Source organism: Perna viridis, chromosome 5, assembly GCF_037379345.1.
Source record: "Perna viridis isolate PV_CMFRI_1.1 ecotype Kerala chromosome 5, ASM3737934v1, whole genome shotgun sequence".
In the NCBI taxonomy this organism is placed as follows: Eukaryota; Metazoa; Mollusca; class Bivalvia; order Mytilida; family Mytilidae; genus Perna; species Perna viridis.
The window spans coordinates 8,209,054-8,236,492 of NC_142449.1; the positions used below are offsets into that span (position 1 = coordinate 8,209,054).

At 31.7% G+C, this 27,439-nt stretch overlaps 1 protein-coding gene across 3 annotated transcripts; it reads right to left on the reverse strand.

Moving 5' to 3' along the window:
• Positions 1-360: 360 nt before the first annotated feature.
• On the reverse strand, positions 361-26,912 carry LOC148615830 (putative arginine--tRNA ligase, cytoplasmic). Of its 3 annotated transcripts, none has more exons than XM_088582477.1 (19): positions 26,822-26,912; positions 19,761-19,873; positions 18,874-18,973; positions 17,858-17,932; positions 14,965-15,059; positions 14,543-14,682; positions 12,880-12,956; positions 11,606-11,723; positions 10,264-10,340; positions 9,336-9,442; positions 8,963-9,061; positions 6,996-7,056; positions 6,167-6,243; positions 3,971-4,104; positions 3,056-3,233; positions 2,582-2,680; positions 1,964-2,038; positions 822-885; positions 361-456 (listed from the first exon to the last, which is right to left on the reverse strand). In XM_088582477.1, exons 1-19 carry the CDS (start codon positions 26,855-26,857, stop codon positions 370-372), a joined length of 1,812 nt encoding a protein of 603 aa, XP_088438603.1. In that variant the 5' UTR covers positions 26,858-26,912; the 3' UTR covers positions 361-369. The 3 variants fall into 3 exon arrangements, 2 of the variants coding, with proteins under 2 accessions (XP_088438603.1, XP_088438604.1); XM_088582478.1 differs by lacking the exon at positions 26,822-26,912 and adding an exon at positions 21,632-21,773; XR_015922070.1 differs by lacking the exons at positions 361-456; positions 822-885 and having other exon boundaries at positions 2,014-2,038; positions 3,060-3,233.
• Positions 26,913-27,439: the final 527 nt, after the last annotated feature.

Consider the following 27,439-nt stretch of genomic DNA (forward strand, 5'->3'; position numbering starts at 1 on the left):
AAGAGGTATGTAGTCATTGATTCACATGGTACATGTGCACATTTTTCACAACAAATTTGATTTCAAACTTTCTGTTTCAATAAAGCAATATGTTAATAGAAGTGTTTTTGAATCTATATGCAGTAGAACATTGAGATTGACTGACTATGTTTCGACATGTTTTGTTTGTTTTTGTTTTGTAGTGAATTATAAATATCTCCTAATTTTGTCATCTCAGTACAAATATACACCAAATAGTATTTATATAATACAGGTAAAATAAAAATGCTATGAAAGCCTAAATTATAGGATAACCTTCAGCAGGAATGGTTTCAGTTATAGCTAACAAAGTATTGCTTGATAAAATACAAGAACAAAACACAAGATTTATCACATTTTATCTAAAGGTTGTATTCCAAGTAACCTCATTCCATTAGATAATGTTGTCTTTGCACATTTGAACATCTGTAGACGAGCCTGTAAAGAATAAATCAAAACATAACTTAGTTTTTTTCAATACAAAAATATGTCAAAAACCTAAAACTTCTACACAACTACAGCTGCAATGAACAAATGTAATACTATACATACATGGAATAGTTTTTGTGAAATTTTAATTTTCACAAGGTTCTAGGAACACTGTTAAATCAATCTCTGAATTGCTAGATCAAAAAAACACTGATAAAGTAAATTTAAATTTAGGAAAAAATTGTGAAATTTTGCAACTGAAAACAAGTAAAGAAAACAATTATGAAAAGCATTATGAAGTAATCAATACAATGTTGGAGACAGTTATTTTATTTCTTGCTAAAAAGAGCTTTTGAATCTGTACAGATATTTACCATTGCTATTTCTTCTGGTTGGTCTTTTACCCTTAAATTACGGTGAGCTGCACTGATGAATTGTCTACAATAAAAGTTAGACTAAGCAAGCAAGTTATTTTTTAAAATGGTGGTATTATCTATTTTGGAGTGGATCTAGCACTTTAGAAAAGGAGGTGGGGTAGGGTTGGCTTTCCAGACTATAACTGGTAAATTTCTGTCTCTAAAATACACAAAATTTACAAAACATTCAAATGAAATGAGGCTTGAATTCCCAAGAAATGTGCCCCACCCCCCATCCCATTGAGTGTGCCTATGATTTGACATGCTTGTCTTCCTATTCTCCATAGCTCTAAGAACAACTACATGAATACAAACATGGTAGAAACATATTAGGTAAGAACAATCTGATTTTCTTGGCAGCTATTGATTTTCGTCAGAGACTTAACTTTTTTTTTAATATTTTTTTTGCATGACTTGTCACAAATGATTTCTTCTTCAAATATAAGGTTAATGCTATTAAAAACTGAGAGTAAAACACAAACAGCTGGCAGCAAACTACTTTTTCCCAAAAATTTGGAAACACAGCTTTTTTCCCTCAAGAGCCTGTGCCCATGAAAATCAAATGTTGCTGCCTTACTTTATCCATCAAAACATTATAGAGTAAAATTATGACATGATGACAGACAGTGACGTCATAATATATCTGATTCTCTAAACCAGAATATTTTGAATAAAAAAAATTTAGTAGAACATGTATTTCATACACAAAAAGTTGACAGTAACAATTAAATACTTAATATTCATTAATTTTTATATATTGTACATACATTCATTATTGCAATATTGTTAATGAAAACCAAAATGTGATATTAAGAAAAGATCCACATCATCCATGAAGAAAATACTAAAATGTAATTTTAAGTCTTTCCTACCATAGCATTGTTACACTTTTCAAAAAGATTTTACATTTTCACAAAAACAGAAAGATGTCTCATAAATTAGGTATGAAAGTAATTGCTTAATAGAGTTAAACATAAGCTTGTTGTATCCTTGCCTACCTACACATTAATGTTTTGATGCTGAGATATTCAGCACTAATATCCACCCAGATCACAACCTCAAATGTACTTTTTATAAAAGGTAATACTTTCCACACTTACCCTAAACCAAACAGATAATGAACTAGATGGCATGCTTCTAAACTAACCAAAACTTTATTTACTGTGTCTTCATAACTGAAATTGTATTAAAATATCTGAATCATTGCCTAATTGTCAAAAATGTTCTCTCTGTGAATTTGAAAAGCACAGCACTTACTGACAACAAATTGTCTGACTTTTGTATTGAGCTAAAGTTATAGTGCTGCGGTTCTTTTCACAAAAAATTGTAAGTGTAAAATTAGTCATAAGTTGTGACATCATAATAGATCAAAGTATTGTGACATCACAACTTACAACTAATTCTACTCTTACCATTGTGAAAAGGGCTGCTGAGCACTACATTGGCTATAAGAGAACAATGGCAGAAATAAAGTCAGAAGACATATTGTCCAAACATGAAATTTAAGGAGAAAAAAATGCTTATCCTTTAAATGAGGCTTCCATGATACAAAATTAGTTATCCATGAATTCATAATAGTCCTCAAAATAAAGGACATCTTTTTATTATATGCTTGGGTTTGATTGTACTTATTTCTTACTAGTCTGGTTGCTGTTTTATGGTTCATTATGAGTTCAATTAATAAAGGTTATATATACAGAATTCATCATTCCATTTACCTTGCAATATGAAGTACTAATTGAACTGCTTCAGGTTCAGTAAGATATTTACTATCAAACTCAGTACACTTAACATCAAAACCACTTCCTTCAATCAAACTAAAAAATAAACCATAACTTACAGAGCATAATATGTATTTGATATCATTAGGAAATTCAAAATTTAACTATTCAAACAGACCATTTTCACTCATGTGGTTGTGGATACTAATTTAATCAGAGCATATTATTCTTATATGTAAATATCAACTTGCTGCATATGGTATCCATAAATGAAAACTCATGACTATCATTTTATCAGTGAGGTAATTTTGCTATTACCTTTTATGGTGAGATGAAACAGAAATATAAAAATCATTTTACAGTTGATTTATGTTGCAATTCAATTGTCAGTTTCAAAATGATAAAATGAAACACATATCTTTTTTGGGGATGTACTGAACACAATAAATTTATTATTAAACACCACCATACCTACACAATCTAGCATGAGCATACTGTAAAACTACCCCAGATTGTCCTTTGAAACTGAGAACTTTTTCCCAGCTAAACTGGTATGTATTTTGTCTTCTTTCCCTCAGATCTTGTATGATAATAGAACTGATACCTAATGTGTCTGCTACAGATTCTATGCAGTCTACCATTTTAGAGGCTAAAATAAATTTCAATCAAGATATCAATTCATCAGTGACAGATATTACACTGTATATCGATTTACATCAAAGATCATGTTTGTTCAACATAAAGAGTTCTTGGACATTATTGATTTGTTTGCACTAAATTCAATAAAAATGTAAATCAGGTTGAATAAATTTATACATCAAGTATTTCTACAGTGTTGTTGTGTCGTGTACTGTGTAAACAATTCATGATTACTAAGTTACAGTGACAATTCAATTTATGCATTTTCCTTTTTTTTGGCATAATTAGTTATCCTAAAGCATACAGTTAATACAACGCTATCCATCAATGAAAATTGATACATTTCATTTTTCAAAAACAAAGCATTTTTTCAGATTTTTTGGAAAAATTAGTGTAACTATATGACGTTCTACTATGATGGGAAGTTGAAATTTTCATTGGATATTAAACATAAACAAATGATCAACAGCCTCAAAACACTTGTTCAGATGATATTTTTTATTGAAATTTTTACATGCATTTGACAGTCTCAATAGAAAAATGAATTCTTTTGCTGATTTGTAGTAATTAATCTTGGTTCAATGGTCACAAATACCCATTTACAAATTATGCTCACATACTTAATTTGAACCATCAAATCTACAAATGATGCCTTCAAATATGCAAATACAATACAAAAATTTTGTAAATATTTCAATCTTCAGATGAACAAAATGAAAGAATTAAGGTTTTAGTAAAGATACTTACTTTGTTTACTTTGAATAGTTTTTATCATTCTTTCTTTAGCTTCATTTAAAATGTCCTCTAAAAATACAGCTTTCCCTTTCCGTGTACTTAAGTTAGATATTCTACCGAACTTTACATGAAAATTATCAGTGTATCTAAAATTATGAAAAACAAGAAATTTGTGAGTCAATACCCATAAATGATATCCCAGCATCCCAACTTTAGTATACTGTCAACATAAACCAGGATATTAAGTAGCTATGACAAATAGTTGCAGAAAACACTTTGCCAAAAAGTGAGACAAACAGACACAAAGGACAGGACAATGGTAGAACAGTATACTGCGATCCATTCAGACAGGGGAAAGGTGCATACAAAATTCAAGCTAATGACATTTTGATTTTTTTGTATAAACAATGCCACTATTCAAATTAAAGATGTCACAGAACTAACATACACTAACTATAACACAAAGTCCTATATATGTTTACACCATTTTTCCTTCAGATAGACACAAATATTCCCTTTTCCTACTGAAGCTATACTAACACAGTGTATATTAAATTCACATGGCTTACCAGACATGTCTGGTGAAAATTCTTTCAAATTAGAAAAAAAATGGTAATTTTTCATTACACTTATAGATATAGGAGAAAGTTTAATACTTTAGATTTGGTCTGATAATTCCTGAACCAATTTTACATACGCTGTTCACCTTCCTCATTCATATATACACTCTCCTCCTAAAGATTAACCCACAATTCCCTTTTATTGTACACAACATTCCACATTACTAATTAAGATTTATTAACACTGCCCTTATTCATGAATTCACCATTCTCAATTCCAATTTAAAATGTAATCAAAATTATCCATTCATACAAATACTATTCTCCAATCCTATTAAGGTATTTAAAATTAATTTTTCAATCTCAAATTAAGTATCCTCGATTTCCTATTCAAGTAAACTACATTCCCTATTCTTGTTAAAGATGTATTCACAATTACCCATTCACGTAACCTACATTCCTCATTTCTGCTTACTACATTCCCTATTCCTTTAAATATGAATTTACAATTCCCAATTAATGTAACCTACATTCCTAATTCATGTAACCTACATTTCCTATTCCTGCCAAAGATGTATCCACAATTACCCATTCCTGTATTTTCAATTCCTCATTTCTACTTTATAAATCATTAACTTCCAAATTATGTATTCACTATTCCCAGTCATGTAAACTAATATATCAGTAACTTCATTGTTTTTCCATTGTTCTTTCTGCCTGATATTTTCTATCACAGGCTACTGCCATAATACTCAAAATAATCTACACTTTCCAATGACAATGTCATGCCGAACTAATTGTGATGTCATTGATGAACAGAAAAACATCAATTCTGAATGTCTCAACAGAACAGCACATCTTGGCCTAACAGGCTCAATGTGATATTTCCAGTTTTGACCTCAAAACTGCCATTTTTTCCAGGCACTGATTGAAGTTCAATAATGTTTTAAAGTCATCAGGATGAAAGAAAAAAAAATAATGAAATGAAAAACAGAAACTGACAACCAACCCCAAACTCCATCACATGTCAGTATTCTCATGTCTACAAATCAAAACTACACAAAATATTAAAAAAATAAAGAAATGTATCAAAAAAAGCAAGAAAAAACACAGCCCAAACAGTACAATTTTGTTCTTCCTACACATGAGAAACAATTTTTATACAGTTTTGTGAACACCACAAAGTTATCAGTAACTGATAAATCAGGAAACAGAATAATGATCACATGACTTACATTTCTGAAGAAGAGCATCTTTAAGGTCAAGTGGTAAAGAGTGAGATTAAACCAACTGTGACAGAAAAACTAAATTTAGGAAGCCAGTAATTTATAAAATCAAATCTAACTGGAACCAGAAAATAAAAGTCTGGAAACTGATTATAATACATTCATTTTCTTCAATCCCTGATTTCACATTTGAATGTGACCCATTGAAATTTGAGCTACAGACTTTCGACTACACAGCATTCAGCAAAATAAGCAAATCGTTGGTTAACATAACAAGCCATTTCTACATCAGATAAAATACACATTCCTTATTATAAATGTTTTGTAGTACTAGTCAATTTTAAATTAAAATACTGAGAATGGATTGTTTTATTAATATCATAAAATGAAGAAATAAACAAGTAAATTCAACAAAGAAATACCTGTTCATCCAAGGTACATTCATCTTCAATAAAACTCCTTTGAACAATTTAAAGTGTAAGTCTTGGCCATTCTCTACCTGAAGATAAGCATAATTCAGAAAGTATATAATACTACATCATTTTATCATATAAATTTCATTTACCAGTATTCAGGTTTTATCAATGTGCTATACCTTATAAAAGATGGTGCTTCGTAAGTAATTTGTTCATGAATTTAAATATGTTAAAAAACAACTGCTTTAAAGCAAATGATACACCTCATATGTGTTAACCCTCCCACATTAGGAGGACTCACACAAATATCAATGAAACATTTAGAACCTCCAACATAGAAATGTAAGATTTGTGGGAAGTTTTTGGTTGAAATTACTTTAATTTCTGTGTAAAAAAACTAAATTATTGCATATTTACTTAATAAATTTGCGTTAACTTAAAAACATCCCACATGAGATAGTGTCGGTGAGGGAAAATCTCCCACATGAACTGTTCCAAACTTTAACAGGTATGACACCTGTTCCACTTTTTTTGGTTTAATGTCCCACAAAAACGAAACAAAAAAATAGAAGAAAAAGAATGAAAAGGTCTTTTTAACAGAAGATAAACACTGTACCAGTCAATAACATTCCTTGAAATGTCTTGCACTTGGATGAACATGAGGGTGAATAGACATCAGTATATCATATTACATCCATGTAAAGACACACATGCAACAAAAATCTGTATTTTAAGAGACTAATTGAAAACTGAATCACCATCTCTCCCAAAACTTTCAATAACAATTTAATTGGTATAATTAGTACAATACAAACAGATATATTAACAAACTTACAATGTAATGAATCCTGTCAAATTTATATCGTTTGTGTCTACTTAATATTGCTGCAACATCCCTAAAAATATTTAAAACAAAAAAAAGTCTGATGATCAAAGATGTATAAACTAAGCTTTAACTAGAGAGCAAAATATATTTACAGGTCCTTAACTCGACATATTTTGCACTGAAATAATCTGTAATTATCAAAATTGCACTTTAGACTTACTGAGACATGACTAAATATATCATTTGTTTGTGCATTGGAGTCATTTTACTGAGAAAGAATTAAGATGTTTGTTTGTTTGTTTGTTGGGGTTTAACGTCCGAGCAGCAATATTTTAGCTATATTCAGACGATGAACATGAAATTGATGATAAAATGAACATAAAATGATGATGAAATGAAAAAGGGATGGGACACAAGGACAATGGGGTCGACAAATTTTGATTGCCACTGGAAATAGGGAGAGATGGGTATGGTCGGGCAATTTAGCCTCCTGTGGCGGAGCCCTATGGTTCCTACTCCAGGAGAATACCACAAAAGGGTTCTTTAACGTGCGAGGAACGTGGCATCTTTCCCAACACGGTGCACCACTATGGTTTGCAGTCAGGTTTTCCGTATTATAGCCTGACAACCCCATCATGTTACACACCAGGGGTACCCCATTCCACCACCTGGGGCACACATCCAAGTTGCTCTGTGAATAGAGCGCCCTAGCCCCCGGCTAGAATTCTGAGCACTATTTAGTCACCTTTTACGACAAGCTTAGCGCTGCTGCAGGCCTATTCTTTTAACAACCGGACATGCACGGGGCAAAAAAATTAAGAAAAATATGAAAAATAAGAGGGGACTTTATTTCTTTCCATTGTGTGCAGTTAATATCTTTTTATACAGATACCATAATAGTACTTCCATCAAATGTGAAAAGAATTCCCATGTCATTGAAAATCTTAACTGAAGTCCAATGTGAAATAAACATACCTTTGTCAGATACAATGTCCTGTAAATATTACCTCGTCAGACACAGTGTCCAGTAAATATTACTTGTCAGACACAGTGTCAAATAAATATTACTTCATCAGACACAGTGTCAAGTAAACATTACCTTGTTTGATGCAGATGGGTATTTCTATAAAAGCAGAGGACGCTCCCAGTTTTTAGTGGAGTCTGAGTTACTCATTTGCTTTTGTTACTTTGTATGTATGATTTTAGTTACTTTATGTTCTTCATTGTGTATGTCTGTTTTCCATGTCTGGTCTTTGGCCACACATTACATTTTTTTTATTATTGCTATAAGCTTGATTCCCTTGATTACTCTCTCTGATACAATGTCAAGCACCTTGAAAGTACTATTGTTTGCGGGGTACCAATTTTTGTGGTTTTCGTAAGTAGGCCAAATCATCAAATTTGGTTCCCAACAACGAGTATTCTTATTGATGTGTATACTGAAAACCTCAAAACCAAAAATTCAAGAATCAATGAACTTGTCTTTCTTCCCTAATCCACGAAAATTGGTATCCACAAATTAAAAACTTTCACAGTAATCATTACCTAGTCAGACATAAAATCAAGTAAACATTACCCTGTCAGTTACAATGTCAAGTAAACATTACCTTGACAGATACAATTTCAGGAAAACATTACCCTGTCAGATACAATGTGAAAAAAACATTACCCTGTCAGATACTATGTTAAGTAAACATTACCTTGTCAGATACTATGTCAAGTAAATATTACACTGTCAGACACAATGTCAAGTAAACATTACCTTGACAGATACAATATCAGGAAATTAATACTTTATCAGATACTAAGTTAAGTAAACATTAACTTGTTAGATACTATGTCAAGTAAACATTACCCTGTCAGATACTATGTAAGGTAAACATCTTGTCAGATACTATGTCAAGTAAACATTGCCTTGTCAGATACTAAGTCATGTAAACATTACCTTGTCTAATACAATGTCAAGTTAACATTACCTTGTCAGATACAGGGTGGTACCATCACTCTTTTGTATTATAGCTCTACTATGATCATTATCATAGTCTCCTACATCTATATAACCCTGGCTTGTACCCCTGAAAACATATAATAGTAGTGTTAACTCAACTACTTCTTAATTACACATGTACATCTAAAATCAATTTGTAAGAACAAACTTTTTATTATTGTAAAAACACAATCTTTGTTAAAATTCATCAGTTAAAAGTCACAATATTTCAGTACTACTATACTGATTAACAAACAAATTCCTTGATGGGAAATATAAAATACAGATGTTTTTTCCACAGAAATTTTTTGTGTTCATTACCACTTCCTGTCTGATGCATATGATATATGTCTAATACTTACTCATCTATATGGAGTAAATCTCTTTCTTTGAGTTGTTCTATAAGTTTTAATGATTCTTCAGAATACATCGACTCTCCTTCATACTCAGTAAACTTTATATTCAATCTCTGTAAAGAATAATTTTGTAAACTAAGAAAAAAAGGTATTGACATAGCAGTCCCTAGTTTGGAGATATGTAATGCAGTTTACCACATGTTGAAGAAAAATTTCCCAAAACATTACATCTAAATCTCTTTCATTCCATGTAAATTTAACCAATACACATGTTTACCTACATGTGTTAGCATAAATATTTATTGCTTCTTTATCTTGTCTTGGTTTATCAATTTTGGAATATGATTTTTCAATAGAAAACTAAAAATACTGTGAGCAAATTTACAAAAAAGATCACCCCACTTTATTTGAACTTTAAACACAAAGCTCTCAAGTAATCTTCTCGTGTATACTATAGAATTGATTGCAGTTTAATGTCCTACCATAAAGTTCAAGATAAAAACAACTGACAGGTTATGTTTTTTTACGTGCTGGCATACAACACTCTGACACATTTTTATCCTGACTTCGAGCTAACCTTTATCACTCTGCCTTTTTTATGCCCCATGCTTACCATAGAACCAATGACCACCAATTATATCTCCTGCACTAAATCCCAGAAGGCAACCACAAATTTGTGAGCTTTTAACAAATCATCATCTTAGATCTACCTATCAAAATCCATACAGCAGTAGAGAAGGAGCTTCAATAATGAAATGTGAGCATTCCAAAGAGCATAACTCTCATTATCTCCCTTTGCAGACATCCAGATATAATAATCTTCCTTCATGCACATCTACATGTAATACCTAGCCTTTCTATACATTTTTGTTCAAAACCATTAAATCGCTAACAAAACCCTATCCTTCCTGTGCTTTCAAACAGATATGATTACCTCATAGATTTCTTTATACTTGTCAATACTAAGTTCTCGGAATTTCTTCCATAATTCTAAGTCCTCTGAAGCTTCACCTAAAGCAAACAATATCTAATTACATTTAACATTCACAAAATGTTGTTGTTAAGTGTTTAAGATATACCCATACTCACATTCTACTAGAAAAAATTTAAAATGAACAGTGCATAGAATTTTTATGTCAATAGGTAATGTAGACAAATGCTGAACTTAAAATATATAATGCTTATCTGTCACTCAAATGTCACTTGAATGTTTTTATTAAGGGAATAACTGATTCAAAAGAGTACAAAAACAAACTATCACAAAAGTGGAGGAACACAAAGATTACATAAGTGAGTGAATCTCCTTCCATGCACTAGTACAATCTTCCTGGATTCTTGGCAGATGACCATATTATCATATGTTGATTATCATTTTGTGAATTCAAGAATATTGTCTAGAGCAAATATTATATTGCATGAGTTTGCTAGTGCAAAACAAATGCAACAATATTTTTACTAAATTGTGAAGAATATTTTGATTATACTGTACTTATTATTTATTACTATATAATGAGAATAATTCACAATTATTTAATAAGTAAGTACTAAACTAATATCATTGGCTAAATAAAATGCTTTGCAAACACAACTAAATACGACTGAACCCTGAACAGATGGGGCAAGTGTGGACACACCATTCTAACTTGATACAGCTTTGAACTTTTAATATGATTAGATATTTGACATAGGATAAGAATTTGACCAGAAATGGTTAAAGTTGAAACCTCCAAAATCAATCCAAACTTTCCTGTGGCACTTGTGGTAAAATTTCAAAGCGATTCATTCCCTTTCACTCATATTATTATCCAGAAATCAACAAAAAAAAACACCTGTTCTTGCCACTTTGTAGCCCTTTATACTTAATTTGCTCAAGTCACAACCCCAAAAACCAATCAGTCATTCTTTGAAAGTGTGGCACCTTGTAATAAAATTCATAAGGATCCCTTCATTTTTACTCAAGTTATTGTAAGGAAGGAAACCAAACGAAAATGCTTGTTTCAGGTCCTTTTTTGGCCCCTAACTCCAAAACAGTAGGGGCCATAACCCCAAGAATCAATACCAACCTTCCTTTTGATGTTTTTGCTATAAAACTATATATATACAAGATCAACCAACTAATATTCAAGTTATCACATGAAAACCAAATGTCTACAGAGGACAACATGGAGGCGACAACAGCGCCATACCAATGTACAATCATATAAAGAGAATTGGAGACCGGAAAAGCCCTTTTATATAAAATTGTGAAATTAATGGGTTATTTCATTTTGGCTCACCTGTTTCCATATTTCTAAAAATCTCTAAACTTCTCTCATATGTTTCACCTCTCTCTTTGGCATCTTTCCCAATGGCTTCATGTTCTTTTGTTACATCACTATTTATCTTCACATAAACCTATTTAAACAACTAGTATCAAAATCAGGTAAATAACATTATTTTATATGCTATTTTTTTTTAGGTCGTGTTTCTTTCCGCTGCAGTATTCAAAACCTCAGTCAAGCTCAGTGAAATTAAGACACCTATATATAAAGAGAGAATATAAGAACACCTAAATAATGTTATGTCCCCCTCACACCTACCAAATATTCAAGTTTCTATAATTATAGCAGAGTGTAAACCACATATATTTTTGTAAGAAGGTATTTGAGATGTTGTTAAATACAAGTAAAACATAATCTGACTTGAGTAGTTTCAAAACATCATAGGCTATATTCCAACCACATTAATTATGGAAAGTTCAAACAATATTCAAACCATTTTGAATTAAAAGACAATGTATTGTTTTTGAAGGTATCAATCATGGATTTGATGGTAGCACATTGAGTTAACTGGTGACTCCTCAGCATCATCAAATCAAGACTAATGACCACTAATTTTCAAACACTATTCATGCAGTTATCTACACTCTAGTGCAACTGAATTAAAAAAAAATCTAAAAATAACACAGGCATAAAAAATTGAAATGCCTAAAGCATGGTGTTCTGTGAGCTTATCTAATTAATTTAATTTCAACATTTCTATGAATGTTGCATTCGAAAAATCTGACTTTTTAGTTGTCATTTATTTCTCTAAATAACAATTAAAACATAACATATAACTTTCTACCAGCATCAGGACTTGATATACAAAGCATCAGGACTTGATATACCAGCATCAGGACTTGATATACAAAGCATCAGGTCTTGATATACAAAGCATCAGGACTTGATATACCAGCATCAGGACTTGATATACAAAGCATCAGGACTTGATATACAAAGCATGATATACAAAGCATCAGGACTTGATATACCAGCATCAGGACTTGATATACAAAGCATCAGGACTTGATATACAAAGCATCAGGACTTGATATACCAGCATCAGGACTTGATATACAAAGGCTAAGAATGGTATATAAAAGTTTAATTGGCATGTGTAAGTTCCTTATTCAACATATAATCATAAGAAAAGTGAAAATACTGAAGTGACAATGAAATGATAAGGGGGTATAAAAAAAGACCCCAAAAAGTGAAAATACACACAGAGATGAGCAGCAGGAATAACTTACCTCAAATAAATGTTTCATTGGATCCTTTTGAAGTTCAGATACATTTCCATACTTCTTGAATCCCTGAGCAAGCAACCCTAATATACAATACAAAATAAAAATACATTATAAAAAAAGTCAGAATCAAACTTTATAATTATTACACCACAATTCAGGAGTAGGAAAAAAATCCTTTTATAAATAAAAACCTCCTTTTTCAAACTACAGAATGCAGTTTAAATTAGTAAGTTACTGACATGATTTATCACTATTTGTAAAAAGGGAAAATATTACCCACAATAAATATTTTTTGTATAATGACACATCTTAGCTCAGCCTAAAACACAAGAATTAATACCTGCTAAGAGCTAATTTGACAATTCAAAAACTAAAATGAGAATAAAAGGAAAAATTGAGGTACATTAATGGGCAAAATTGTCCCTGTTATATTCATGAAAATTGATTTTTGAGCCACAGCAAACTTATACTTGCTGAACAAAAGTGTTAACCATGTCTTTTAAATGTAAAAATAATAATATTATTCGGTTGAAATTGTATTAAAAATGGCAAGATTATTTTACATTGTTTTATCAGCAATATTTATCAGTTAAATCAGAAAAAAAATCAGACAACTATTGTAAAGTGATACATGAAATACTGAATAAACTCAGTCATATAAATACTATAAACCTCTTAACTGTTGATGGGCCAAAGGTCCCTTACCACAGTACAGTAGCCAGATTTGTTTGAACTTAATTATATCATAGATTATTTAGCAAAATTAGCAATATCACTTCATTCAAAACCCCTAAAATTTCCTTGCATTGCACATGGTAGAACTTCTCAGTACTGGATTTGGCTTCCTATTATTGTTTTTTTTTTGGTTTTGAAAATCTTCCAAAGAATTTGGTTCTAATGCTGCTGATGTGAGGTTTATGCCTGAAACTTGGATACAGCATTCTAAAATTTCCAATATTTAAGCCAGCACTCCACAGTATTGTAGAACTGCCTAATTTTGGTCTTGTAATCTGATGCTTTGTAACATGTATCACTTAAAAAAATGTCAAGCATCTGTAAATCTATATATTTAGAAATAGCTCTAGCCAAGGCCTTCAGGATGCAGTAAAAATTTTCTGGAAAAAAATTACGCACAGCATATAGGGTTACCATAGAAACCATGCAAAAATATGCGAAAATTTGCAAAAAAGTTCATAAAATCAGGTTTAAAAATATCAAATTTCCCGCAAAATATCTGCAATTTTTATTTCATCCCCTGAAACTGTTCAAACTTTTTCCTTCGAAAACCCCTCCCTCATATGGGCATCGCCAGTTAGATTTTGAGCTATTTCACTTTGTAATCCACTTATTAAATTTAGCATGGTGAAAATTTGACTTACTTTCACTTTCACAATGAAGTCAAATTGTCATTGAAAAAAAGCCCCTTCAACATTGAAAATATATAAAACATTGCAAAATACTTTTTAAAGTCCCCTTTTTTTCAGAAAATGTTTTATCAACAATAGATTCTTCATTTTTAATCACTATAGCAACCACCAGTTTCCATTTATGTCATTTTTCATCCCTAGTCAAAAGTGGAAAACTAAACTAAACTGTGGAGTGCTGGCTATATGATAGTATTATTATATTCAATAATTGTATCAAATGACCATTTACTAAAACATACCATACTGTGTTCCCCAATCTCCAAGATAATTTAACCTGATTACTTTATGGCCAACAGCTTCATACAAATTAGATATAAAATTTCCTATGATGGTAGATCTCAGATGTCCTGCATGGAAAGGTTTGGCTATGTTGGGAGAACTGAAAAAATATATATAAATTACTTACTCTCCTTTCCTCTGATTATCCACCAGCGTTTGTTTAAAAAGTTTTGAATCAAGATCACAGGTATTTCTGTAAGAAATGTTTCATTTTTTCAATAATATAAAATATTTAAAAATCCAGTTCTTCTGTCATTTCCACAATTTTGTACAAATATTCAGAAATTTGCATTTCGTATTTATCTATGCATCAAATTCATAGCTGAAAAGGTCAATCATCTTTTTTAAATAAGAAGATTTATAAAAATCAAGTCAACTATACCTGTATTCTACAATTATAGTTTTCTTGTCATGATCAGGGATAATCCCATGGTATCCAAAAGTTTCTCCTTCAGCAAGAACTTTTTTCACTATTTCCTGAAAGAAAAGTACTTAGATTATAACTATTTCTGTATCAGCAATTAGTGCAGTGTAGTAATGTTTCCAATTTTTTACTATCTGTATAAATTTTTGAAAACAGAAACGCTAATGATGATGATAACTATAGGCTCTACAGAGCCTAAATCACTCACCTGATCAAAAATTGTCTTCAAAGCTTTCTAAAGCTGGACTCTACCTTACCGTACTATTGTCACAAGAATCATTAATCAATACAGAGCATCTTAGTGCTTGGAAAATAAGGCTTCCAAAATCATTATGCTAATGGTATGATGATAGTAGAAATTCTTCACAAAATTTACTTGAATAAATAATACTGAAAATCCACATTTTTACCTGTTCTGCTAACTGACAGCATGGAGGCAAATTACTCACACATGTAAACAATATTCATACACTTTTGTAGTTAATTACATATATGATTTTAAAGTACACATTCTCAGCTTCATTTTGACTACTTTTAATCATAATACACACAAATAATGCACTTACAATGCATATGTCTAGATTCAGTGTGTTTTTGGTACTACATAGGTGGGGTGGCCATTTGACCCAGAAGTGGTTAGTGAGACCAATAGATCTTTATGAAAATTTTGGCAAAGGTCAGTCTCACCATGCTGATCAATACCCCACCCCCTAGAAAATTAGCCTAAACCCTTTGGATTACAAGTAATTTCAACAAGCCTTCAATTTTTAGTAGTGGAGGCCATGTTTGGTTATAATCCATCCTACAAGAGGAGATTTAAAAAAAAATCCATTTCAGGACCCATAACTTATTTATTTGTCAACTGAAAATTTTGGCATAAATGTAGGTAATTCCATCATGCTGAACAATTTTAATCCCTGCCATATTTCAGGTAAACCCAACTGTTTTTGTGTTATTTGACCCCCATGGTACATTTTTATAAACAGTAGCCATGTTTTTCGTAAGATCAAAAATCCCCAAGCATAGATTGTTAAACATATTCTATATAACATTCATACAAAAGTTTTTTTTAATCCCTCCAGTAGTTTCAGAGAAGAATTAACACTGGAAATAAAAAAATTGGGAAAAAATTCCATTTCAGGACACATAACTCATTCATTCCTCAATGGAACTTTCTGAAAATTTTGGCATTGGTCCATCCCATCAAGCTTAACAATTTTACCCCACCAGATTTTAGCTAAATCCAATGTCTTTGAGTTATTTGCATAATTCTGCAATTTGACCCCTATAGTTTATTTTTAGTATCGGCAGCCATGTTTTTGCCAGATCAAAAATTCTAACACATGGATTGTAAAAAATACCCTAACGAACATTCATGCAAAGTTTGGTTACAATCTAGTGAGTAGTTTCAGAGGAGAAGATGTTTGAAAAAGTTTACTGATGACGATGATGGACAATGGACACATAGAGAGGGAAATAGCTCACATGGCCTTTTGGCCAGGTGAGCTAAAAAAAGAAACACAAAAATCTAGTTCTACCAATTTTTACAAGTCCTCACAAAGAAATGGCAATACCTCACATGGCCTTTTTGCAAGGTTAGCTAAAAAAATAAACACAAAAATCTAGTTCTACCAATTTTTACAAGTAATCACAAAGAAATGGCAATACCTCACATGGCCTTTTTGCAAGATGAGTTAAAAAAAGAAACACAAAAATCTAGTTCTACCAATTTTTACAAGTCCTGAATAGTAGCTGTGAATTTCACCCACATCCATTCTGTATAGGATACTCTGTTTACTTATTATGTCATTAGAAAAACAGGTCCTTGGTTGACAAAAACTTCACTTTTTTCATATGAAAATTTGTAATCTGTGAGCCAATGTCCACTAGTGAAATTTGTAATCTATGAACCAATGCCCAGTAGTGAAATTTGTAATCTATGAACCAATGCCCACTAGTGATAGTTCTGTACCTAAACATTAGTATTACCATGATGATGCATCACTCTTGAATGGAAACTGACAGAACAATCTCACTCCTCTTAGTACAACTATTGTGCCCTTTACCAAAAAAATACTGATCATTTCTTCTTTTACATTTTTTCATCATTTTAACCAATTGTTTTCGTTTAGGTAGAAGTATGAAAAATGAACAATGGAACAGAAATATAATAAGACAAATTTCTGGTTTGAGCAGGTGGTATACTCAAGTATACCACAGTCCTGAACCTGCCGAGGAAGATGTATGCCAGAATAATTCATCTTTGTAAAACAAAGAATTTTATATGAAGTATAATATTTTTTTCTTAAGTTTTTTTAAGTTGTCAAACAAGAATGTTGTCACCAAAGCCCAAAATCAGACAGTATAACACACCTATATAAAGCATTAACCAAAACATCAAGTGACTGTGACAGAAGTTACAGAGAAACAGTTTAGAAAAAAAGAAAAAGGTTGACAAATGCAGACAGATGGACAAGACAGAGTGGGGGTATTAAAATGGTCACAATTTTAACTGCTTTGTGTGTCTTTCCATCAAAGTATAATTTTGGTCTCACTTTATATAGTTTCATTTTCAGCTTGTACATGAAGTTAGAATTATAATATCTACAATTAAAAAACAATGGACTTATATTGTGTGTAATTTCAATAAAGGGTATCACATACCCTGTACATGTATAAAGGATTTTTTCAATTCAATTCTTTTCAGATTTGTAAAGCAATAAGCGTAACAAAACACCATGTTATATTGTTCCAGTATTCCATTCAATAACTACAAAGACAGAAGGTAAAAAACATGATATCTCTTGTAAATATAGTACAGACTATGTAGATTATGCTGTAAAAAACTTACACCACAGAGCTGGCATGGTTCTAAGGTAAAGTCAATCCTGTCCTTATCTTTTTTACACAATAATAATACATTATCCTGAAATGAAGAAAAGAACTGATTACATAATTACTAATATATTTACATGTGAAAACATTTGTATCATCCTATTCAGAAGCAAATTTATCAAACTACAAGAATCTTTTCCTTCTTGTTCAAATTTAACAATGCACAGATTTTCTACTTAGGGCTCAGTAGCATGTACAAAAGCTACTTGTTCCTAATTAATTAAGATTACAATTAAAAATCTACATTGTTAGTCATCATCACCATGACCAGACCGACCCAATTGGAGTATTCATTTCCAATACAGGTATGACCAACTACCTTCATCTGTCATATATATTTTTCCTCTTTCACCAGACTTGACCTCCTATGAGCAGAACCACTGATTATCCATCAAGAGCACTGAAGTCACACCAGATTTAAGTGGGGTAAGTGCTTTTAGTTTTGTGTGTGCTTTTTGTTCATGTAGTATGATTCGTTCTTATTCCATTGTCTTTTTTGTCCATCATTGTTTTGTCCTCAGATTACCTGTCTTTTTAGCTTCAATATCAATACTTCTTCTTTTAACACTAGATACAGACTGAAGGTCTTAGGATAGACCGGAGGTCTTAGAAGAGACTAATGTAAGGTTTAACAGATTTCAAGCAATATTTGTTCTTTTTTATATTTTATATCTTTCAAAATATTGTCAGATCATGCATACTGTAGTTAAGTGGGGTTTTTTTGGGGTTGCTAATTTTCATGGATTCTGCCAAATGAACATATTCACGGGTTTCAATTTTTCTGGTTTAAAAAAAATGATAAGCGATACATTTGTTACAAATCAGTTTTGTAAGGTATTGTTTTTTTCATGCTTTTACGTCTACTGCAAAAATAGCAAAAATTTGTACACCACAAAAATAAATACATGTACTGTATTCATCTTCTAGAAACTTGACAGTTACGATACACAAAGACTTACTATAATTATTTACCTGTATGATTGGTGGTATATCTGTTAACGAATTAATGGCATTTGTTGGTAAACTTCTCTCAATGTCTGATATACTAATAAAGATCTGTGGGTCATGTGTTCTACAGCAGAGAAATATGAATGTTTTTACATAAATATCTGATTTTAAATCAAAGGTATGTTGTTCTTGTATTGGCAAAAATCGCTTCGAAGTCTTCAACAAAAATATGTTTGAGTTCACATGAAGTTTTTTCGTACTGCTAAAACAATCTGGCATTTATTATACTCCCCACAAACAAAGTTTGGGGGAATTTGTAGGAATTATTCCACCTGTCTGGCTGTCTGTCCACATTTCTTGTAATCTCAATTCCTCCTAAACTTCTCATGGGATTTTTATGAAATTTTATTGGAAGGTTGGGTAGAAAGGAATATAATTACTATAAGCTTACTCCGAAGGGAGATAATTTTTCAAGTGCATTTGAAGCAGGAGTATTCTCTTTAATCTATTTTTTTTTGCTGGTTTTAAATGGTTAAGCCTACTAACAATGAATTCCACCTTCCCATTACCCAAGGCAAGCCAAATTTAGCTGTTAGTTGTTTATTATGTTCCACTTTTACATTGGCAAGTAGAAAGCTGGAATTGTTTTTTTAAAGATTTGTTATTTTTAGGAAACAGACTTTAATTGTGGGAAGGTAAATATTCATATGGATATATGATTACTAATACTAAAAATACTTGGTAATACTAAAAAATTTTAAAATCCTAGAACACAGTTTAAAATAGATTTATTATTTCTTAATAGTACAACATGTATTAGGTTTGTGTTTCATCCAGTAAGTGCTGCTACCTGTGATCTAAAATCAATTTAAATCTTAAATGCCATTTATCCATAATGCATATGATCAAACCTTGTAGTCTTTTTAATCAATCTATATTTCATACAATATGTGAGGGCATCTTCCACTGACTGGCTGGTATTGTTGTTGACATTCACATTACTCTGCTTTAATGACCTTAATATCTGTAAAGATCACATTGTAAATTAACAATTCAATATCAGGATAAATATGAACTACACATTGCCCCAACGGTACTAATACCCCTCGCAGCCTCTTGAACCCTGTATATTTGGGGACAAATGTGGACTTACTGTTCGTATTGGACACAATTATACTTATAAAAACATTTTAATTGTTATAAAAACACCTATTGTTATAATATAAACATCTATTGAAATATTTTTGTTAGCATTCAAGGTACATGTAACATATGAAATGTTGGTATTCGAGGAAGACACCCTAATTCCTGAGAATATGCATTTCTCCATATAATAATCTAACAATTCATTGAGTTTCATTACAATCCTGCAAGTTGTAAAGGAGGTGTTATGGACAACACACGAGACCAAGTTTTGCTGAAAAATGCTTACGTTCAACAGCAATCAAAAGTTAAAAAATTATTGTTTGAAGATAAATTCCTGACAGTATGCACAACTCCATGTGGTTATAATATATCCCACAAAGTTCATAACAATGTTGCAAGCTGCTTAGAAAATAGTTATGACAGACAGACGGACAGATGGATGGACAGACAGGGTGAAACCTATATACACAAGCCCCCAAAATTGGGTTCAGCAATAATTAAAATGTAAGTAAACTGACTCATGTAAGGATACTTCATGTTCAGCTTTGTTCTTTTCATGTGTTGTCCTCATTCCATCCAAGACACTGATTGAAAACTGCTTGAAACATAATTTTGTTGCCTTTCAAGGCCAATAACTTTTAAAAGAATTGTCAGAAATTTTTGATCCTCACTAACTTTTGTAGGCCTTATCATCATGAGGATTAATTCAGCTACTAAAAGTTTCATTTTATCTATCATAGTTTTCAAGATATTGGCTGAAAACTGTAAAAAAAACATCATTTTTCAGCTTTCAAGGGCAATAACTCTGACAAGGAGTTGTCTGACAACTTTGATCCCTAGAGACTTTGGTAGGCCTTATAATAAGGATCATGTCTACAACTGAAAGAATTTGGCTAAACCTAATGGTTTTGGAGATATATATAAAAAAATATCTGACCGTTATGTTCTATCTTTAGTAACAACAGCCACATCAGTTCTATGCACAATACCTTAAGGAACATTAATACTAAGTTTGGTTCCAATTGGTCAAGTTGTGTCAGAGGAGAAGATTTTTGAAAGACATAACATTAAAACAGCAAAAAATGTCGAAAAAAGGGCAATAACTCCAATATGGCTTAGGTCTCACTAACCACTTCCAGGTCAAATGGCCACCCCCATGTAGTACCAAAAACACACTGAACCTAGACATATGCATTGTAAGTGCATTATTTGTGTGTATTATGATTAAAAGTAGTCAAAATGAAGCTGAGAATGTGTACTTTAAAATAAATATGTAATTAACTACAAAAGTGTATGAATATTGTTTACATGTGTGAGTAATTTACCTCCATGCTGTCAATTAGCAGAACAGGTAAAAATGTGGATTTTCAGTATTATTTATTCAAGTAAATTTTGTGAAGAATTTCTACTATCATCGTACCATTAGCATAATGATTTTGGAAGCCTCTTTTTCCAAGCTTCGCAACGGTATGCAACTTTAAGATGTCATTTGTCCTGGGAATTTACAGTGAGACTTTGAAAATTACTTTTTTAACATGTAAAGTAATGGAAACGTTAGAAGTGGTTAGTGAGACCTTAACAGATTATTACGAAAAATTTGACCACAGATAGATCTCATCATGCTGTACACTTTTACCTTGTCCAATAGTTGTCCATTTTTCATCTTTCAAGGGCAATAACTCTTACAACCAGTTGTCTCACAACTTTGATCCCTGGAGACTTTTGTACGCCTTATAATAAGGATTATTTCAGCTACTGAAAGAATTTGGCTAAACCTAACAGTTTTGGAGATGTATGCAAAAAACTACTGTCTGACCTCTATGTTCTATTTTTAGTAACAGCGACCATGTTTGTCAACAGATCATAAATCCCAACACTGGTTCTATGTAGGATACCCCTAGGAACATTCATACCAAGTCTGATTCCAATTGGTCACAATGGTGAGCTAATAAAAAGGACTCTCTTTGACACTTGCCACAGGTCCACTTGAAGGAAACCAAAAATCCTCTATAAGGTGTCAATGATCATGGACCTAGGTAATTGAAATTAAAATGGTTTAAGTTAAGAAGTTGAAGTTCCTGGACTCAAGACTAACAATAATTTCATGGATTTTCAGCCATCTATTCCTAATGAATTTTTTCAGTTATTGCCATCACCTGGCGTCTGGCGTCTTTGTTGTTAACAATTTATTCAAACATCTTGTCCTCTGAAACTACTGAATGAAACTGGAAGAAACTTAAGATGATTGCTTCTTAGAGTATTCTGCACAAAATGACTCCTTGGATTTTTGATTTGTTAAAAAACTTGGTTGCCATTACAAAACGTAAAATATAGGAGTCAGACAGTAGTTTTTCGAATATATATCCAAACCTCAAGATTTAACAGAATTCTGACATGGGGAAAAGTGTTCACCATGATGAGATCTATCTCTGATGCAATTTTGGTGAAGACCTGTTCTAAATTATCGCAATATCTCGTGTGGTGAGATTTCAGTATACTAGCCTCAGCTACTTGCCACCAATACAGTCAAAATTAGGTCATATAAAACATTGATGTCACAAAATCAGGGGAAGCTACAGCTATAAACATTATCATATACACCGTCCAATCATTTTTATCAATTTAAAACAAATTTTAAGACGATCGTTTGGGTTTTGAAAAAGGAGTTAGAACTTTAATTGTGGAGGGAATGCCTTTCTCGAGGGCTGGACTCCTGCCACCAAATTTTTTTATATCAGCAGTTGGTCAAATAAAAATGTTGATATCATGCAAGAATGGGAGGGTACAGCTAAAAAATTTCTTATATACACCCTCGGACCTATTCTGATCAATTTGAAATAAATTTTATGATAGATCGGGTTTTCAAGAAATAGGTAAAGATTATAATTTTGATAAGAATAACCACCCAAGCCTTCAGAAGATTGAAGAAAAGGACTTTAAACAGAATGACTTTGAATTTGTTCCAACAAATGAATCTTTTGTATCAAAGGTCATTGACAAATTTAATGTGAAAAAAGCAACAGTTGATAAAATATCAGTTAAACTCATGAAATATGGCAAATCATCCTTAGTGCCAACAATAACTAAACTAGTTAACCATTCAATAGAAACTTCAATATTTCCAAGCAGACTAAAGAGGCACAAATCACTCCATTATTTAAAAAGAATGACCCTTTTACAAAGAGCAACTACAGACCAGTCAGTTTACTACCTATTTCATCAAAAATATTCGAAAAAGTTTTAGCTGAACAATTGTCTACTTTCTTTGAAACTATTTTAGATATATTTTTATGTGTATTTTGAAAAGGCCACGATTGCCAAACAACATTATTAAGGTTATTAGAAGACTGGAAACAGGCGTTAGATAATAATGAATATGTGGCAGCCATTCTTATGGACCTGTCAAAGGCATTTGACTGTCTGCCACGTAATATTTTAATTTGTAATTTATCAGCATATGGTCTCAACAAAAAGTCTACTGACATGTTATTATCATATTTGTCAGGGCGTAAGCAACAAATAAAGATTGGCTCTTGTGTCAGTAGCTGAGCAGAAATTCAAAAGGGGGTTCCGCAAGGATCAATTTTGGCTCCTTTGGTGTTCAACGTGTTTATAAATGACATTTTCTACTTTATTCAAAAAGAAGATTTATACAACTATGCTGATGACAACAAATTATCTTTTCATTCGCCAAATTTTAATGAAGTAATAGATGTACTACAATCAGAAAATACTATTTTGATAAACTGGTCTCACTTTAATTGTATGCAGGCAAATCCTGAAAAGTTACAGGCCATAGCTGTTGGCAAAAAGACTTTTGATAAAACACCCACTTTCAATATTGGATCTGCAAAAATAAGCTGTGATGAAACTGTAAAATTATTAGGTGTAGACAAAGACTTTAAACTAAATTTTAATTTCAATATACAGAATTTGTGTAAAAAGGCAGTGCAACAGTTAAATATTTTAAAAAGAATAGCTAAAAACTTAAATTAAATAGACTAACGTTATTTCACACATTTATACAGTCGAATTTTAACTTTTGCCCACTATCATGGCATTCTTGTTCAGAAGGTGATACTCAAAAATTGAAAAAATACAGGAAAGGGCTCTAAGATTTGTTTATGAAGACTATAATTCAACATATGAAGATCTTTTCATCAAGGCAAAAATGCCAACAATGTATATAAAAAGAACAAGAACAAAGGCAATAGAAATATTTAAAATACTTAATAATTTAGCACCTCCTGTCTTATCAAATCTTGTTGAAAAGAAAGATCACAAGAATAAGTTTAGATACACAAATTTATTGCAGATTCCAAGTGTGAAAACTACTAGCTATGGTAAGAGATTTTTTCAGGTATGCTGCACCTGCTCTTTGGAATTCATTTCCAAAATCTTTCAGGCAAATTTCAAATTTTAATCAGTTCAAAAGTCAATTATCTTTCTGGAATGGTAAAGAATGTACTTGTCTTGAATGCAAAAATTCAGACTAAAATTTCTTACTGATGTAGCATACAAACCGCACATACTAGACTTTTTTTTATTTTGGTTCAGTTTTATTATTATTTTTTTAGTTACTTTGTTTTAGTTGCACAATAGCTTTATTCCTTATCTGCTTATTATTTTATTTTTTAGCTAGTAGTAGTAGTATTTTTTTTTAGTGTTTGTATGCTTTAACTGCTTATATTCTCGTATCATAGTACTGACATACTGATATAATTATATGTTTTTAAGTTTGTCTAAATGTCTTCTGTGCGTACATGTATGTCTTGTTTTACTTACCTGCATAATTATGTATGACTGTACATATTATGTTTGTCGGTTCAAAAGCTCATAAGAGCTTATGTATATTCTTTTATGTCTTACCGACTTTAAATAAAGCTTGTCTATGTCTATGTCTATGTCTATGTCTATATGAAGAAGGAGTTTAAATTTTAAATGAATAACGTAACCACCCTTGAAGGCGGGGGCTACACAGTCAGGAGTCAAAACAAAGGCTTGTATAAACATTGATATCACAAATGAAAGGAAAGCTTCAACTATAAAACTCCTTGTATACACCCTAATACTATTTCTGATCAATTTTTAACCAGTTTTATGACAATTGGTCGGGTTTGGAAAAAGGAGTTTGAATTTTTCATGAGGAGGGAAGTACACCTTTGAAGGTGGGACCAGGTTGAAAATTTGATAAGAGATTAAGGTCTCAAATATCAAGGTACTCATCAAAACAAAACTTTGAAAAAATCTGGAGGCAACTTGAGGTGAGATATTTTAATTTGTTTTTCAAACCATATGGGTCAGAATACCTACATTTATCATGATGAAATGTTGAAGCGATGGAAATAGTCCGCCATTAACAGGGCACACTCAGTATCAATGAAATGCATCATGGGTAATCTCACTGTATATCACCCCATGCAACATATTTATTATCGTACTATGTAAAATTGCGCAAGAATCCAATCCTTGCTATATATAAATCCTTGGTAAAAAAACATGGCTGTCAGTACTAAAAATAGAACACTGTGGTCATAATGTCTTTTTTTTTGCTTTTATTTTCCCTCAACTACAGAATAATAATGAAAATGATAGCTACCCACAAGATAAACATGATATTCTGAGTTGACGGGCAGTAATGAATTTATTTTTTAGGGCGGCAATTTTCAAAATAGCTGCCGTTTTATGACAATTTTCACCAGTTGCTCTGATTCCATCATTAAGAAACTAGTTGTTTTAAGTTGAATGGTGATGACAAAAGATTGTTCTAGGCGGCCATTTTTCCGCTAATTTTTATACTTGCTTTGATTTCAATGATAACTGGTTTATATAATAAACATGGTCTCCTGATATGAATGGTGATAATGAAAATTTTGGATACCACTGGTTTAACTTCATTTTATGTTCTTTTTCAGCAAATCTATATTGGGCTAATGTCCCTCAGACCTGGTGGAATAATAGGGCATAGGGGGATCCCTGTCCAATTTTTTTCCCTGAGGCTCTAAAAACACTTTGAAGGCATTTCCAACATTTTACAATGCCTTAGGTATTCTTTTGAATTTACAGCATTCTTCAATACATGCTCTTTTTCAGCATTTTTTTTTTTGGTCAAACATGGTAACAAGGCATGATACCTTTACCTTCTTAGTTAGTAGGGTATGGTTTGTCAGGTGAGCGATTCAGGCTCTATAAGAGCCTCTTGTATTATATATTAGCAACATCGTATTGCCAGTATGTTGCAGTGATTACACATTAAATACTGTTATGAGGACTCTGTCCTCTATGAAATCCCACAAAAAAATGGGAGCGACATCAGGTGCTCCAGAAGGGTAAGCATGCTATGTCCCACTCAACCACCATATTGCAAGTAAGTATTTTTAATTCCTTTTGGGATTTGGTGCGGAGATATATATTTTTTAAAATATCTCCAGCGTGGAATAGAAGTATTTACACTTGTGGACACCATTGACAAAAATAATATATTTTACTGTTGTTTTCTTACTGAATTCTCCTTCAACTTAAAGATCAATGACGTCACAATTTACAATTACATTGTTTCATTGATGTCAAAGTGTTATTCGGGGACAAATATGGGGTAATTCAGAGCAAAATCACAAATATGAATTCATATATTCCAAAAGAGATAAACTATTTTGTAAACAAACACTTTCCAATACAGACCTCTTGAATGATTTTTAAATTAAAATTTAATGCTTATGGATTAATGCATTAAAATGCAAGTAAATTAACTGTATTACTGTATGCAATACTCTTCTATTGATACCAAGCACAGAATATAACATTCCTGAATATCAAAAATATTTACCAGTTTTACGAGACTTCTTTTCACGTGCAATGACATTTTTACATTTCTGACAGTAAACTGATAAAACCAGAGAAACTGCTTTCAAACGAAAAAACCCGAGGTATTTCGCTATTTTACTAAAGACCATCGAATACTTCATAGAAGAAAGCAATGTAACGTACCATTGGTTTCATTTTTATCTCGGGGTTGGGCGACCTTGAGGCACGGGGAGTGTATATAAATATTAAGTCCTGGTGTGTGTGTGTGTGGCTAAGAAATTTTGTGAACACCCCTATGGCAAGCTGTTGTGGAATTTATTACCTATTTAAATAACACTGTTTACAATGAAGTTGAAAAAGACCGCACTTTCCGTATATCCGTTACACTCTTCATTTCGTGCATTATAAAGCTAGGACATCGTTGCGTAGAGCAGTTAATTCGACTGTCTTTGTTATTAATATCAATAAATAATTTATTGATTTCAATAAATTATTTATCAACATGTTACTAATGCATCTATTTATTGATATCAATAATCATTTATGCACATGTTGATACACATTTATTAACATGTTAAATATTTATTACTATCAATAAATGGGGAATAAATTCCACAACGGTTTGCCATACACCCCTTTC